Below are 17291 nucleotides of genomic sequence, written 5' to 3'. Positions count from 1 at the left end.
TGTTCTAGAGTCAGACCTGTTCCATCTCCCTTAGGCTCTAATCTTATTTTCTCTCTCATTTTTACCTGGCTGGTTTGCGGACTGGATGGGTCATAAGAAGGTACATAGTTCTTCAGAGTATCCTGAGGATTCAGGTGGGGAGGATATCTGATTGTTGGATGAGAAAAGTAGCTCGACGGGGCTGGAGGAAGAATAGCTTGTGTTGGAAATGGCAGCGGTGAGGGTGGAGGTGGAGTTCGAGTCGAGATGACTGCACAGGACAGAAAAGGGGAGAATGACATCAGGTGTGGAGCCCACTGCTCCGTCCCGCCCCCTAGAGCCACATGAGGCTGTCACCCTGACAGCTCCTCACTGCTTCCCTGTGACCTGCCCCCATTTTCCCGCAGCACTCTATTGTCCACGCTGGCAGTGAGAACACACAGACCTAACCCCACTCTGGGGAATTAATGATCTGGTTTTCTAGATCCATGAATGCTGAGACAAAGGAAGTTTCTCTTTTATAGGTTAAGCCAATATTTCATAAAACATTTCTTTAAGCAGAGTTATTTCCCATCAGAATACAATCTTTGATCAGAAAGTCTTTGTGTCTTAAGTGCAGACCAACTTGCACATTAATTAAAGGGCAGGAGCACCCACAGATGCTCTGCCGAAATTCAAAACAGAAGCATAGTCCAATTTTAAATAAATATTTTCCCTATACATCCTAGCGGGTGGTTGGTTAAAAGGGAAGCCAATAACTAGTAAACAATAATGTGCTGAATAATTACCTGATCTTTGTATAAATGCTCATGAACATTTGAACACAGCGCCTGGGAACTCTTTTTCCTAATGAAAATGTTCCTTTCAAAACCAAAAGAGCTCTATTCTGTAACTATTTTTCTTCTACTCTAACTTTTATTACATGTAGCTTAAAAGATGTTGTTAAGATAAGATCAAGAATAAAACCCACAGAAATGTGAATTTAAACTTTCATATAGGCATATTAACTTACCAATAAATCACAAAGGGAAATTATATATAAAACATATGCGATGTAGACAATGTTTAATTGTATTGTAATTTTTCAACATCAGTATGACCATAATTTATTGTTTAGTTTTTGAAATATAATTCTTAAGTTTGAAAAATGGGGAAAGAATATAATTGCACGATCATTATCTCTATAATGTTGAGGAAAATAACCACACTAAGTACAATTTAAGAGTACCAAAGAGTATATGTAGAAGTGAAGATTAAATGTCTATTTCCATTTAATATTTTGATCCAAATCATAGGAAATTACATATGATAAATGTTTAGTGTTTTATGAGACAACTTAGCAAACAATATGCAAAATAAATTCTTTCCATAACATATTAATGAAAATCATCTGGACTAACTTATCTCCAACTTCGTAATTATGTACATATATATATATATAACATATATAACATATATATATGCTTTTAAAGAGATATTATTTATCTTCTCCAAAGAAAGCTTTCTTCAGAAAATATGAGAAATTAAGAATGTATATCAGCAAAGAATCATAAATTCAATTTTATGGTCACAAGTTTCTTCCTGAATGTCCGGGCCACTCGGAATCCTCTGGATTGTTGTTACAATGCAGATTCCAAGGCCTAACCACAGACCTACTGGCTGAGACCCTCCAGGGGTAAGGCACCAGAAAGTACAATTTAAAGAAGTGCCTCATGTAATCTTTCCACACTGAAGTACACAAATCCTCCAACAAAGGGACGCATTTCAGAGAACAATTAAATATTTCTTTAAACGAAACTCCTTTTTGACATACTACTCTGTTGAAGAAGAACATACATCTGGAAGTATAATTTAAGGAAATGCAAACACCCAAGTTAAATCTTTTTTTACTTGGTGTTGAAGTGCACTTAATCTCAGCTCAATTTAACCATGGTCTTCACCTGCATCTGTGCACAAGCCCTTGACCATGGTCTTCACCCGCATCTGTGCACAAACCCTTGAAAGATACATATGCAGTTCCATCTTGGGCCCCCTGGGCTTTGAGATCAAGGTGGCACCAGTAGTTTTGGAGACATCTTTGTTCAATGGAACTGACACATATCAAATCAGGCCTCAGGCTCTAGGCTCCCTTGTACTGTGCTCACAGAAGCTGTAGCTGGCCTGATATAAGCTAAGAAGAATGTAATATTTCAACTGAAAGTAAAAATGGCTACCTTGTATCAATAAAATTCATTCTAGTCATCAGAAAAAGGAGAAGCAAAATACAAGGCAGAAAACGTTACCCTTGTTCATGAAAGAACTCATACATGCATACATGTATGTATGTGTATTTCCTGCCTTCATTATTGCAAAGCCTTCTTCATTGTCTTTCCCTTAGTCTCACTCCTTCCAAAACAGCCTTTATCGTCTTATATGAATGAATTTTGTAAAATAGCATCTCAAGGATGTAACTTTGTTGCTAAAAATCTTTCCATGGCTCCCTACCACTTGGTAGGGATACCACATGGCATCCCTACCAGAATGAAAGCCCAACAACTTCACAGGTTTGTACAGTCCTCAAGTGCTGTAGGAAACCCTCCCTGGCTCACTTCTTGGGCTTTATATCTGGCCACTCTCTTTCCAGGCCACACTGAGATATTTGTGGATCCCTAGAATATATGGCAGTTCCTTGTCCCAGTGACCTCTCTGACACAAATACAGGCTGTTCACTTTGTCTGGAACAACCTTCCTCTTGGCTTCTTCTTCTTTCTTGTGGCAAATTCACTCTTTAAATTTTAAGAACACATCTCTTCCAGGCATCTATTCCTTTTCCAAGTGTCTGCTCCTGTTCAGATTTCATGCCTAGATGATGCGGTACTCTTGTCTCCATGCTGTCACATTAGCTCTTTACAGACAGAAACTGTCTCTCATGACCAAGGTGCCATGCCTACCATAGGCCCTAATACATTACATACTGAGTAAATATCTGGTGAAGAACCAAGGTGGAAGGCTTATCTAGGTTTCTCATGGTTTATTCTATAAAAGTGTACTATTTAATTTTTTCCAAATGTCAGAGATATGAATATTTTGTCATAATAAATTAATGATTTGACTGCTAAGTTAATTTTGCTAAAATAGTCAACATTACAGATCTGTGAAATAATTACAGATTTTTTGACGTAACTTAGCAGTACAAACAATATAAATGTAAGAATTTTATAACACATTTTATTTATATATTATTTTCTTAATTAAATAATTTTCTTGGTAGTAGCAATAAGGGCCATGCATTTTTTTTTTTTTAGTATAACATACACTTAGAGACCAAAGCTAAGAATTTTTTTATAACTGAAGTTATATCCTTTGAATAAAGGTTTAAAAACCAGATTCAATTTGTTTGAAGAATAAGAAATGCCTACCTATTATTAATTTAAAGCAGTAAGAGTATCGGTACAAACATATTTATATACAAAACTTCTGGGGGCGCCTGGGTGGCTCAGTGGTTGAGCGTCTGCCTTCAGCTCAGGTCATGGTCCAGTAGTCCTAGGATTGAGTCCCGGATCGTGCTCCCCACAGGGAGCCTGCTTCTCCCTCTGCCTATGTCTCTACCTCTCTCTCTGTCTCTCATGAATAAATAAATCATAAAAAAACAAAAAACAACTTTATCCACCAAAAATTCAGTATACTCCTTTCTAGGGCTCAAGAATAACAGGTAGAAAGTATAAAGTATTGCTTATTAATTATATCTCACTTTTAATTTTTTAAAAAGATTTTATCAATTTATTTATGAGAGACAGAGAGAGAGGCAGAGACACAGGTAGAGGGAGAAGCAGGCTCACTGCAAGGAGCCTGATGCAGGACTCGATCCCGGGATCCCAGGATCATGTCCTGAGCTGAAGGCAGATGCTCAACTGCTGAGCCACCCAGGCATCTCACTTTTAATTTTTGAAAGAGGATTTAGTTTAGTTGTTCTTTAAAGTATAAATGTGAAATACTGTATTCTTTTTCCTACATAAATTATTAGACATAGTATCAAGTGTACTAGCTCACAGATAAAACTTATTTGTGCACATAAAAAATGCCAAAGAACCTCTTTTATTTTTCTGATCAATTTCACTCCTAAATAAGTAATTAAATATTGATTTTTGCATAGAAAATAACATCTGTGGAAATAGTGCCTGTATATCTTAATGCCTCTGGAAATACTCCAAACTTAGCAACATATTTGAAATTCCATCTTCTAATTTCTCGTGATTGTAATATTTCCAATAATGGCAATTAAAAATACATTCATGAATGTTATTCAATTGAATGCTTTGGAAATCTTTTCTCATATTGATAAGAAAACAATATTTGATTGGATCATGACCCTCCCTCTTTTGGTTGAGAAAATATGGCCACCCAGCTGTAATTATCCTTGAGAGTGAGCTCTGAAAACAAGAGATAAGCTTCTCCTCTATGCTTGAAACTCCTCACCGCTGTGTGCAACTCCAGGTATTCCGGGATGATGGTGCTGGGGGAAAGTGCTCAATCTTGGGGAAGAATCTTGTGGCGATGTAGAGCTGAACAGTGGCTTTTCAGGCTTCTTCATAGTAGTCGGAGAAGACATATCTGAAAAGGAAGATGGAAAAACCCAAACGTTATGACCTCCTTTAGCTATAAAGTTCATGTTAATATAAGAAGAGATCTCATTTTCTAACATTTCATTATTTCTGTACTTCGGCTCTCTACAAAATATGTATGGAGGGTCAAATGCCTAGTAATGTTGGAGATTTGAAATATCTGTCAGAAACAATCTCCACTGAAGTTAACCCAAGGCTTTATTAAAATTATCATCGGAATTATTTCTCCTACTAAATAAATCTTGAACTTTTGAAAAGCTAAGTATCATGTTTCCCTTGGCGCCTTGGTTCACATTAAGGTCTTTTTTACCTCAGCATTTCATTCTTAGATTTATACGATTCCAGGGTTTGTCTTTTGACCTGCTGACTACACTGTGGAAAAAAAACAGAAGAAAACCTGGTGCAAATGTGAAAAACAACCTTTGGGTATGCTGGTAAGTCTATCATTGATTTAACATCTTCTGTGGAAAACTCATTACTTGTTTAACAAAAAGTACATTCCTTAATTTGCTCATTCTGCAAATATTTATTGGCCTCCTCTATCTGCCAGGTAAAGGGAAGATGTTATGAAAAATACAAAGTAACTGCTGTAGGGATACTCACTGTCAGTGAAGAGGAGAATGATAAGAAGAAAATGGCTGTCAACCGCTGAGAGGGAGGAAGTGTGTTGAGAGCTAAGGTGTTGTGTTTGCTGCTACATCTCCAGCCTCACTGCATAAGGACGGTGACCACTTTAGCCTTCCCAGGTTAAGGAAGATGCCTCAGTGGCACCATGTTTAAAATGTGGATGAGGATGACACTCCCAGACAGAGGAAATGTTCGGAGGAAGGGAGGCAATAACATCAGCAAGTAGTACAAGTAGTGTATGGCATAGCTGGCAGGACCCACACAATAAGGGGCCATGGACTTTGTGTATAGATATCCGAATGCTTGCCTTGATGGGGAAGTGCTACTGATGAGCAAAATATGATCACACATTAACAGTTTAAAGCTATCCTTCCCGAAACTACATGGAGGATGGATTAGGCAAATGGAGACAGCAATCACAGGGACCCCTTAAGATGACAGATTTATTAATATACTCCCTCCATAAATATTTACTGAAGGCTTAATTTATGCCAGACACTGCACCAGTTGCTGGAGACACAATGGTTAACTAGATTAGATTAAGTTTCAGCCTCTACAAAACTTAAAAACTAGGGAGGGAGGGCATACATACAAGTTAGAAGGTAATTATAAAACAGTGTGAAAATTGCTATGGTAGATAGCACTACCACAATTATTTTTTTTACCACAATTATTAATTCATAGCCAATCTTATTTCACCTTTATGCCATCTACACTCCCTCCTGTCTCACTTTGAAGCAAACTGCAGACAGCACATAATTTCACTTATAAAATGTTGCAATTTGTAGCTCTAAGAGAAAAAACTTTTTATTTTAAAAAACCTAAAACCTTAGCATATTAAATATATATACATGCATATACATACATAATGTTCATTTTTTAACTTTTTTTTTTTATGATAGTCACAGAGAAAGAGAGAGAGAGAGAGAGGCAGAGACATAGGCAAAGGGAGAAGCAGGCTCCATGCACCGGGAACCCGATGTGGGATTCGATCCCGGGTCTCCAGGATCGAGCCCTGGGCCAAAGGCAGGCGCTAAACCGCTGCGCCACCCAGGAATCCCCTTTTTTAACTTTTTTAACAAGAGAAAAAACCTCACAGTGCTATTTAAAAAAATTTTATGGTGCTATTAATGTAAGAAACTGGTGATCATTATGATCTGCCATTTGAAAAATCACATAAGCACTGGTAAAAGCATCCAATGAAATTAAATATGTATTTTCAGTACACTGGCACTTAAAGAATGGAATTGTAACTGTTAAAACAGTAGATATCACAGTGTACAAAAAATGACAGGTGTATTTGTAGCTATAATTTGTGATTAACTGGCTTTCTCACTAACCTATCAGAACTTCGATGCGTTGGTGAGCCATTCCCTTATATCTTTCCCAAAAAGAAAAAGAAAAGAAGAAAAGAAATTGCTAATGAAACCATGGCAATTAATGCTGCTACAGAAAGGAAAGAGGAAAAATGTTGAGACTATTTAAAAACATACAAAACAAAGTTCCTTTCGGCTAAGGTCCCTTAAATATGCCAAAAAAAAAAAATACTTAATTTCACTTAAAAGCTACATGATTTTAAAAGGTAATGCTACAAATAGAAGTTTTGGCCTGCTAGAAGCTAATCACAGACATATATGTCTTCGGGAGAGGAAAGAACCTTTATTTCATCCCTCACTTTGCAGATAATGTAATAAGTTTCTATGCCAAATTTTTAATTTGAAATTAACTATTTGAAAAATAAATCTATTGACACTCTCATGCTTTACCTGTGGTTAAATATAGATCTCAAATAAAATTAACCACTGTAATAAGTTTCTAAAGACTCCACATCTAGCGCCACCTGAGTGGCTCAGCTGGTTAAGCAACCTACTCATGGTTTGGGCTCAGGTCATGATCTCAGGGTCATAAGATCAAGTCCCTCACTGGGCTCCACACTCATCAGGGAGTCTGCTTAGAGATTCTCACCCTCTCCCCTCACTTGCACACTCTCACTCTCACTCTTTCTCTCAAATAAATAATCTTTGAAAAAAAGAGAAGACTCCAGATGTAAGCAATAGAGCCTTTACTATACATTACTGAAAAATAATGAAATATGCCAGAGCTTGGGCAACAGAATGAATATTATTATAGTTCTGTCATTTCTGGGGATGCTCAATCAAGGCTATTGCAAGTACTGTACTGTACTGTACTGTTTCCAAATTTTCATTAAACGTAGCTGAATTCACCTGAGTCATTTTCTGTAAAGAGCACGTAAATCAAGGGCATTTGTCAGAAGTTCAAGAAGATGGGTGATTACGTAATTTTTGGGAAATGAAGCCTTTGCATTTTCTTACTCAAAATAATACACTTGGCTTTCCTGGGTAATTATTACAAGTCGATTTATTGTTCAGGTTCTCTTTAGGTATGTACTGAATAATAATGGTACCTTCATGTTCAGAACACACAAAGGAATTACAGAGGCCAATGGGGCAAATTAAAATTCACTCTTCAAGTTGTAAAAGGGACCACAAATTGTCTTCTCCTCAAACAATCAAGTGAACTTATAAAAGTAAAAGTAAGAATGAGAAGGTCCACTGTTTATACTGACACTACTTCTTTTAAAAAGATAAAGAATGATAATATGGAAAGTGAGCTTAATCACCACTGTCTTCCCACTAGATGAAATTATCTTTGAACCCATTAATCAATAAAGATACACTGGTACCCTGCTTGTGCAACGCATATGCTAAGTGTTCGGGGGACACAAAATGACCCGCTACCCACCATGGCCACAGGAAAAAAACTCATTGCAATAGAGAAAGAATAAAAATAAAATCTCAATTATCTGGGAGAAGTAAGGGTAGAGTTTCTAGCTATTACATTTTAATCATAAATCAAACTTGTTTTGATTTTAATTTTATTTTGAATGTCTGCAGTCTAGTAGACCTCATGCCAAACTGAAAAATGATACTGCTTCTATTTTTAATGCATGTCTAGGCTACAAAAATAAAAAAAAAATGTTTGAGGAATGAATATATAGGAGAGATGGTTTTAAGTGACCTTTCCTGGAGAAAAACAAATGTCATGCTTTTCACAGTGTATTGTCCCTCAAGCCAGAAGAATAATACATAAAAAGATTGAGTTGAAAATAAGTTGAATAATAATAAAGCTGAATAATATATAAATATATAAAAAGTTGAATAATAATACATACATAATAATGCATACGTTGAATAATACATGAAATAAAGAAGTTGGCGAGAGAAGCAAGATGATAAGAAAAGGATTATGTGGTGTTTCTTGTGGTGGGAAGGAGGCAGGAATTGCTGGTGGTCCATAAGAAGCAAAGGCCAATGAGGGCTTGCTGTCAGACAAAGACACCTAATTTGATTTGGAAAGTAACAATTTATAAATGAACTGATCTCAGGAGGAAAATGCTTTCCAAAAGTATATTTTTTGTTCTGTTTCTTGCAGCTTCTACTATGCCCTTTTCACTAGTACCTGGTTAAATGAAAAACTGCCTGTCCAGTCTCCTTCCAAGGCTTCCTCCTCATAGTTCATTGCAAAACCAGTAGTTGAAATCATCTCCTTCCGACAATATCTTCCTCAATTTAAGATCTATGATGGTATCACATTTTTCTGTAAGTTTTTCCTTACCATTCCATTTTGCTTAAATTTTAGCTAAACTCATTTACTTATGGCCTCCTGGAGGAGGAAACCAGGAGGAATGTACTTTTAACTCTGTCTTTCTCCTCTGATGACATTCCCTTGGGCTAGAGAATGATGTTTTTCTCCCCTCTTATTCCAGCGATATAACATTATTTTATCCATTGAACTACCTTGATTTATTTTCTCTCCAAGCAACAACTCCTGGGACTGTGGAGGTATAGATTTCCTTGATGATCTTCTGTTTGTGTCTGATATTATCTGAAGGATTTATTATGATGATTATGATTATTATGATGATTATGATTATTATGATTATTTTGTACTTGTTTTATCCTTTGTGTGTGTGTGTGTGTGTGTGTGTGTGTGTATGCTTGACTTGAGGGTCAAAAGACATACGGAGGCTGGAAGAACATGCTCAGGGAGAGAATTTTTTTAAAAATCTAGCACTGAAAGACAGTAGAAGAGGTAGAGCAGATGCTGCATCTAGGCAGTTTATCCTAGAATCGCGTGCATACGTAAGAAGCTGTATGGTGGACTGGTAACTAGTACATAAGTAAGTAAAATAACCAGTCCATATATCGTAAAATGCATGGTTGCATGAGCAGATCTCATCAAATGAGAAATAACTGTATGTAAGGCAAAAAGAGAAAAAAAAATTAGTCACTCAGTTTCTAATAAGTGTCAGAAGCTAGGACAAGGCCTCAAGTTCAAGATGTTAAATAACCACCTGCTCCCTCACTTGGCAATTCTTATAGTTCAGCAGAAAGGACAGATAATACAAATACAAATACAAAAATTCACTAATTGCAACTGTGATATCAGATTATACAGAAGCTTCTACTTAATGACAGAAATCAACAAAGCTAATTTTAAAAAAAGGAAGATTCACATTGATGGTGATATTCTTCAGTGTCTATACCCATGTTTGGATTTATAATTGGACAATTAGCTATGGCTTTAGCAACCAATTGTGAAGTCAAATACATCATAAAAGATTACTAGGTAGGAAAAAGTTCCACCCATATAAGTTGGTTCATTTAGATTTAAACATAGCTTTAAATAAGTATTTTGCAAATCAAGTCATCCCATGATTTTTACTAGCCAAAGTATAATTTTTTTTGGCACTGGGACATACATACATCCTAAGCCCTGATGTGTCATTCATTTCACAGCATCACTTCAAAGAGATAAAGGCTTAAGCAAATAAAGAGTTAGATCAACTCATCTCCCAACAAGGTAATTTCATCTACAAAGGAAGAGTGTTGCTGTGAAACACAGCGTATGCACTCGACTCATCAGCAGCTTGCACAAATGGCGCTCCAGATGTATATCTGTTCAAGTCAGCCCAAGGCAACAATTTTGATCAATTCTAATGTGATAAAATGCTGCAGGGAAAGTGTGCAGAAACGTGTTTACGTCAGCCCTTAATTAAACTGTTGTTCACTTCCAAAGAACCTTAGGAAACACTAATGAGACATGAGTTTTGGCAATTTCTTCATCAAAGCAAAGACCCCTTCCTCAGTCTGTAGCAGCCTGTCATCCAAGTTGCTCCCGGGATAAATGTCACATGGCACTCCAATCAGTTAGCCACCTGTTAGTAGAACTTCACTGAAGTCAACTAGTGATCTAGGGCAAGCTCAAACAGCCACCTTAACACCTGTCTGTCTGGGACACCTGCTCCTTTTTTACATATAGTAGAGCAATATGTTAACTTTTCCAATATGCTTGGATAGATTAAGTTTACAAATTGAATTTCTATCACCTACATAAAAAACACATCATTTTCTTAAAAAAAAAAAAATCTATTCTTCTTCCCTATAATGACCCTTACAGTTTACAACTATTTCAAATCAATTATGTAAGAGCAAAGAAGTGTTCTAGATGCTATTAATTTCAGCATGATATAACATTAAAATATATTAACTGTGTCATTCCTATAATTTGGAAAAACATAGTTCTATCTAGTTAACAAAGAAACAGTCTCAAAATATTTTAACAGTGCAATCCTTTTCCATATTCCTAAGTTGTCTTTCTTATTTATGCACCATGCTTGGAAACAAGTCCAAATGAACCCTCTAGGTTCAAGTCATCATTTGCTGGCTTCTCTTGGTTTCCAGTATTTAAGTTAAGGTATGTTTTATTATGAATTGCTTAAGGAGCTACCATCATTGTTAAAAATGCCTTCTTTATTTTTTATATTATCAAGCTGCTGAACAGATGTTACAGGATTTTTTTTTTTAAAGATTGTATTTATTTGAGAGAGAGCGAGCATGAGCAGGGAGGAGGGGCAGAGGGAGAAGCTCACTCTCCACTGAGCAGGGAGCCCAATGTGGGGTTCCATCCCAGAACCATGGGATCATAACCTGAGCTGAAGGCATATGCTTAACACCATCTGAGCTGCCCGTTTTTTGTTTTGTTTTTTTCAGAAGAAAACTCAAGGTGCAATGAAAACCGCAATAGGGAGGCCTCTGTTACCCCTGACCCTTTGGGATGAGTGTGACAGAAACCAAACAAGGAAAGTGCATAAGTGGAACAACTTGGTTTTGATAGTTCCGTGACTCAGATTTGACAAGATTATGTTATACTGACAACTCTTGCCAAGGCAATACCTCTCATAGCTTTCTAGGCTTCCTTATTTTTTTTTGACTTTCATGTATTTTTTTTCCCTAGTTTTAGAAATTTACAAAAACCCTGGACATAGGAAATCTCAGAGCGGGAGACCGCATTCACGGTGGGATAAGGCAAGGGTGGTCAACACATCCCTCACTCTGCTGAACCTCTGTCAAGCAACACAAAACACGGAGAGTGGAAAATGAACTTCAGCTCAACGGGAATCTCTGCTGTCCATTAATGTACCGCGGTGGCAGCTGGAAGACAACATGAGAAACAACAATCTGCATAAAATAGTAATGTTGGTTTGTAATAAATGAGAGGCCACCACATCTAGGGTGTGGGACGAGTTCAGGAGCTAGAAATCTGATACTTTTATGTCAGGCCATAAATCCAGAGTCAGTCCTGAAAGAAGGAAACAGCTTGGGCTCGGTGCCCAGAAGACAAAGAGAAGGCAAGGAACACAACTCTGCCAACTGAGTGCTCACAGAAACCAAGGATTCTCTTCCTCTGTTCTGGCCTGGGGGTAAATCAGGAGTAGGAGAAGGAAGTTTAAAGGTTATTTATAACCATATAAACGTTATGTAAAATACTGCAATTATCAAGCCTAGGACATTCCAGCCCTAAGCTCTGATGTATTTATTTCAATTGTTTTCCTGTGGGGAACCAAGGGGATCTGTGCCTTACCAAGTTCTACCCATAGATAAAGGAGTGATGGCTGGGAAGTGCCCTGAGGGAGTGTGTCCTGCAGCAGAGCCTGTTGGCTATACCTTTGCCATGAAAGACACAACCACTGAGGTAGGTACTGTGTCTCTATTTCCCTCTTCTGCCCACCCCACCCCCCAAGAAAAAATGGAGCTAACGTGGCTCACAGGAGAACGTGATGCGATGCACAATGGTTTCAATTAAATATAAATGATGAAAAAGAGGTGTATGGGTAAAGTAAAAAAGCCATGGAGACATTGTTCTTTAAAAATATTCATAGGACATGTTTAAAAATTGCTTACGGCGTGGTGTCTGAGTGTCTCATTCGGTTAAGTGACTTATTCTTGAGCTCAGCTCAGGTCATGATCTCAGGGTCATGAGTTCAAGTCCTGCACTGGGCTGCATTACTTAAAAATAGATAGATGGATGGATAGATAGATAGATAGATAGATGAATAAATAAATAAATAAATAAATAAATAAATAAATATATAAATATTGCTTCTAGAGCCATGTGCTACGTTTAAATGCTATGGATACGACAGTGGAATTAAACCACTCAGGCACCACTAGCGAGAACGTAAATTCATAAGACCTTCCTAGATTCTATACCAATATCTTTCAAAAGCCTTAGAAATGTACAATATTTAACTCGGTAATTCTACAGTAACCGTATATTTATTCCTTTAACAAAATTTCATCAACTATCTACTTGGTGACATGGTGCCAGGGACTATGCTATGTTTGGAAACAGTAACTAGAACTATACAAGAACACAATAATCAGATTTAAGCACAAAGATCTCTATACGGTGATGATCACTGTGTCTTTATAATATAAAGACTTGCAAACTACTTACACGTCAATAAACAAAGTAGACATTTAAAAATGTGGAGGATCCCTGTGTGGCTCAGTGGTTTAGCACCTGCCTTAGGCCTAAGGTGTGATCCTGGAGACCCGGGATCGAGTCCCACATAGGGCTCCCTGCATGGAGCCTGCTTCTCCGTCTGCCTGTGTCTCTGCCTCTCTCTCTCTCTGTGTCTCTCATGAATAAATAAATAAAATCTTTAAAAAAAATTCGTAGTATGCCTATACTACTAGGGGTGGCATATTATGCAGTCATCATAAAGTAGAAATTGAATGACATGGTAAAATATAGTTATATTATAAAAATCTATGTGATAGGATTATAGGTGAGTTTTATTTTCTTTTTATACTTGACAGTTGTTTTTTCTAAAACAACCACAAGTGATTTTTATTATAATAAAAAAATAAAGGTAAAAAATATATTTTTGGGGAAAAATACTGCCTGTGATTCCACAGAGCATTACAAATGGGTAGACAATATTGGATCTTGTTATGTTACTAGTTATTTCCCTTCTTTTTAAAAAAGATTTTTATTTGTATATTTGAGAGAGAGAAGGAGCACCAGTGGGGATGGAGCAGAAGGAGAGGGAGAAGCAAAATCCTCACTGAGCAGGGAGCCTGACTTGGGGCTTGATCCCAGGATCAAGACCTGGGTCAAAGGGAGATGCTCAACTGACTGAGCCACCCAGGCACCTCTAGTTATTTCCTTTTTAAAGTAAGGAAATAACTCATTGGTCGTCTAAGGTATTGGATGTTGCAAAAATATACAACGAAATGCTTACCTTTAACATTTACAGTTTAGTTGGCTAAAGGCAAAACAATGTATTTTTGAGAATACAAGTGAAGAAAGAGAATATCTGAATATCTGTTTCTAAAGACTCTTCTAGATGTAAAATTTTATGATTGTGTGGCAAATGTGAATAAGCCTTTCCCACACACTCCAAGTTAACAAAAAGCTCTGAATGTTATGACAAGACATATGGACTTAATCCCACTACAGTAGTTTCATGATGATGCCAGATGATTCAAAAAAATAATTAGCTGCCATGTTAAGAAAGTATCTCCATATATATATATATATATATATATATATATATATATATTTACATTTATCACACTCAAAAATAACTCTGGAAAACGGCAAGCTACGTTAAGAAGAGATAAGATAGCATCTTCAATTAAATTTTTCAATCTTTTTAAATGAAATCAGTTCTTTTTTTAAAGGAGAAAATATGGTAGCCTTCATGTTAAATAAATGAAAATTCTTACTTTAATCACTGAGTTATTTAATCTTAACTACACTTGTGCATATTACTGTATTCTCCAGCAATTTAAAACATTTGTGATAGTTTAAGCCTCTCTCTATTGTATATTTCAATCCAAATACGGTAAGCTGCATGCTACTACAAGTCTCCATTTATCACATCTCTATTAAAAAAAAGTCTCCAGGCTACACCTACACCCAATACAAAGTTAAAGCTTAAACCCCTTTGAAGCTCACAAACACCTTCCTGAGACATTAAAAAAAGAAAAAGAAAAAAAAACCCTTTAAATAAAGAAGAACAGTGCTAAAAGAATAAATAATGAAAAATGAAAACTGCTTTTTAAAAATACTTCAAAATGCTTTTGTCCATTAGGCAATTTCATTTTAACAGACAGACAATGACAAAGTGTCTTGAGTAATGTCAGAAAACCTCATTTGAAAGGAGAAAAACACCACACAATTATGCAGGATTTGGAGTATATTTTAGTCCCTTATTAAGTATTGGCATAGGTAAATAGCTGCTATTCACCATGCCTCTGGGGAAAACCTCTTGGCTATAGAGGCTTATTAGTGTTAAGCATCTGAGAGCCATGGACTATAAAATAAAATCAATACCGTAACCTTAACTGTAAAAGTCAGAAAGATACTGGAAGAGTTCTAATTTAACAAGATTACAGATGAGATTTCAGAGGAGAACATTTGGGGAAAAGCCATGCATTTAGAAACATTTATGCTACAAGACATCTCAAGGTTTCTGTTGTTACTAATGCTGTTATTATCCTTGCTGGTAATGGTTAGGGTTGATTTAACTGATGTGTTACTTTAGTGGATTTACAGGAAAGTCCTAGAAATGATCTGGAACTTATTTCAAATAAAATCATTAAATTGAGGTAGTAAACTAATTGCTTAGGAACAATTATGATTTGATGTGGTTTAGTGTGGTAGAGAAAAAAAAATCATGAAAATGTTAAGGTCGTTAGTTCAGCAGCTCAATGCAAATATGATTACTCTGCACAATATTCTATTTCTCTTAATGGAAAAGTAGTCAAAACCAGTATAAATTGTAGTGTTTAAGTTCAACCTAAATCTATATTTTTCCTCTAACAAATGTAAATGAAGAAAAAAAGAACATTCTGTCAATGAAATTACTATGATGGCATATTTATTATCCTAATGGTTTTAGAAATCACGTGAAATTGATCAGTAACAAAACCTCTATTTAGTAATGGACCAATTACATTTGTGAGATAATGTCAATGAAACAGAATATTGTCACAGGATAATGGTCTCCTATTGCTACATCCCTAGTCATTTAGAGAAAATAAATGTTGCCGTCTGGCTGAGTCATTTATTTTCAAAGTAGGAGACACTGATCCCATAACAAGGTTCTGTTATAATAACTCAATCTCTATCAATCATTTGTTGTACCAGGATGGCGCAGGACAGGACATGTATTTGTAAGAGCTGCACATTCCTCAGCTATAAGGCAAAACATATGGTGCCTCCAAGCATATAAACAGCCCAATTATTGCTTTATTCAAGGAGAGTATTTAAAATAAACACTTTTTAAAAAATTTAGGAATCGGAAAACTTTCTAAATTTTCAAAATGATCCATGTTAACGAAAGCTTAAAGACTCAAGTACTGAAGATCTAAAAATTATTTTATTCCAATTAATTCAAAATCTAGAATGTTGGACACGAAGGGACCTTAGTATTCAATTCTATTATTTTACAGATGAGAAAACTCAACATTTACTGAAATTAAGTGATTTGTCTAAGGCCACACTAGTACTTGGGAGTTTCCTGATCACTATTATGGAAAAATAATTAAGTGATTTGTCTAAGTCCACACTAGTACTTGGGAGTTTCCTGATCACTATTATAGTGCTCTAAGCATGAGGCAAAAAATTGAAACAGAACTAATATATGTACATGTATGTGTGTGTGTGTACACGTATGATAGTCTAGACTTTAGGATTATTTATTTATTTTATTTTTATACTTTTTTATTCTTATTTTTAAAGATTTTATTTATTTATTCATGTGAGACTCACACACACACACACACACACACACAGAGAGAGAGAGAGAGAGAGAGAGAGAGAGAGGCAGAGACACAGGCAGAGGGAGAAGCAGGCTCCATGCAGGGAACCCGATGTGGGACTCGATCCCGGGTCTCCAGGATCACGCCCTGGGCTGAAGGTGGCGCTAAACTGCTGAGCCAACAGGGCTGCCCTACTTTTTTTTTTTAAGTACACATAATCTCTAGGCCCAGCATGGGGATTGAACTCATGACTCCAGATCAACAGTCATGTGCTTTATCAACTGAGCCAGCCAGACACCCCAAGGCTTTAGGATTATTTATTAACAACATCTTAGTATTAAATGGAAATGAGATTCTTCACATGAGTCCAGTCCAAGGATTGCACTCATGAATCCCTGGAGTCCATGAACCCTTCTGATATTATGTGCATTTACCTGTATTTAAGTTTCATTTGTGAGAGAAAAAAAAAAACATAATAGAGGTTTTGTAACTAGTTTGCAACACATCCCAAAAACTTGTTTGGAAGGCAGTGTGTGGAGTAGGGCTCTACAGCTAAATGAACAAGGGTGCCCATTCTACCTCTGCTACTTATCATCTCTGTGATTTATGTCAAATTTCTTAATCACTGTAATGATTAGTTTAATGAACTGTAAAATGGCTTCACTTTTAATAGGGTTGAAAAGCAAAATATATATAAAGTCTTCGCCCAGCCCTCAGGGTAGTAAGTGCTCAATAAACGGCAGCCACAAATGGCAGGGGAATCTGGTTTTCTTCATTTATATGTATTTATTGAACAAAAATTTTAAATTTCTGTAGTTCCTTCAACAAATAAATAACACAGAAAAAGGAGTTAGTATAAAAATAGTTAATAAAGAGGAGCATCTGAGTGGCTCAATGGTTGAGCGTCTGCCTTTAGCTCAGGTCATGATCCCAGGGTCCTGGGATT

General features: G+C 36.4%; 1 protein-coding gene across 10 annotated transcripts in view; it reads right to left on the bottom strand.

The window, feature by feature from the left end:
• The window catches only part of NFIB (nuclear factor I B), a 242020-nt gene that overhangs the window by 37679 nt on the left and 187050 nt on the right, over positions 1-17291 (bottom strand). For all 10 annotated transcript variants that reach the window (XM_041760894.1, XM_041760893.1, XM_041760895.1 and 7 more), the window contains exons 7-8: positions 4435-4569; positions 66-250 (exon numbers count right to left, since the gene is read on the bottom strand). In XM_041760894.1, the coding sequence (XP_041616828.1) occupies positions 66-250; positions 4435-4569 (320 nt within the window). The remainder of the gene's footprint in view (positions 1-65; positions 251-4434; positions 4570-17291) is intronic.

This window comes from Vulpes lagopus, chromosome 7 (genome assembly GCF_018345385.1).
Source record: "Vulpes lagopus strain Blue_001 chromosome 7, ASM1834538v1, whole genome shotgun sequence".
Taxonomy (NCBI): domain Eukaryota; kingdom Metazoa; phylum Chordata; class Mammalia; order Carnivora; family Canidae; genus Vulpes; species Vulpes lagopus.
This window is presented reverse-complemented; position numbering and strand designations above follow the sequence as displayed.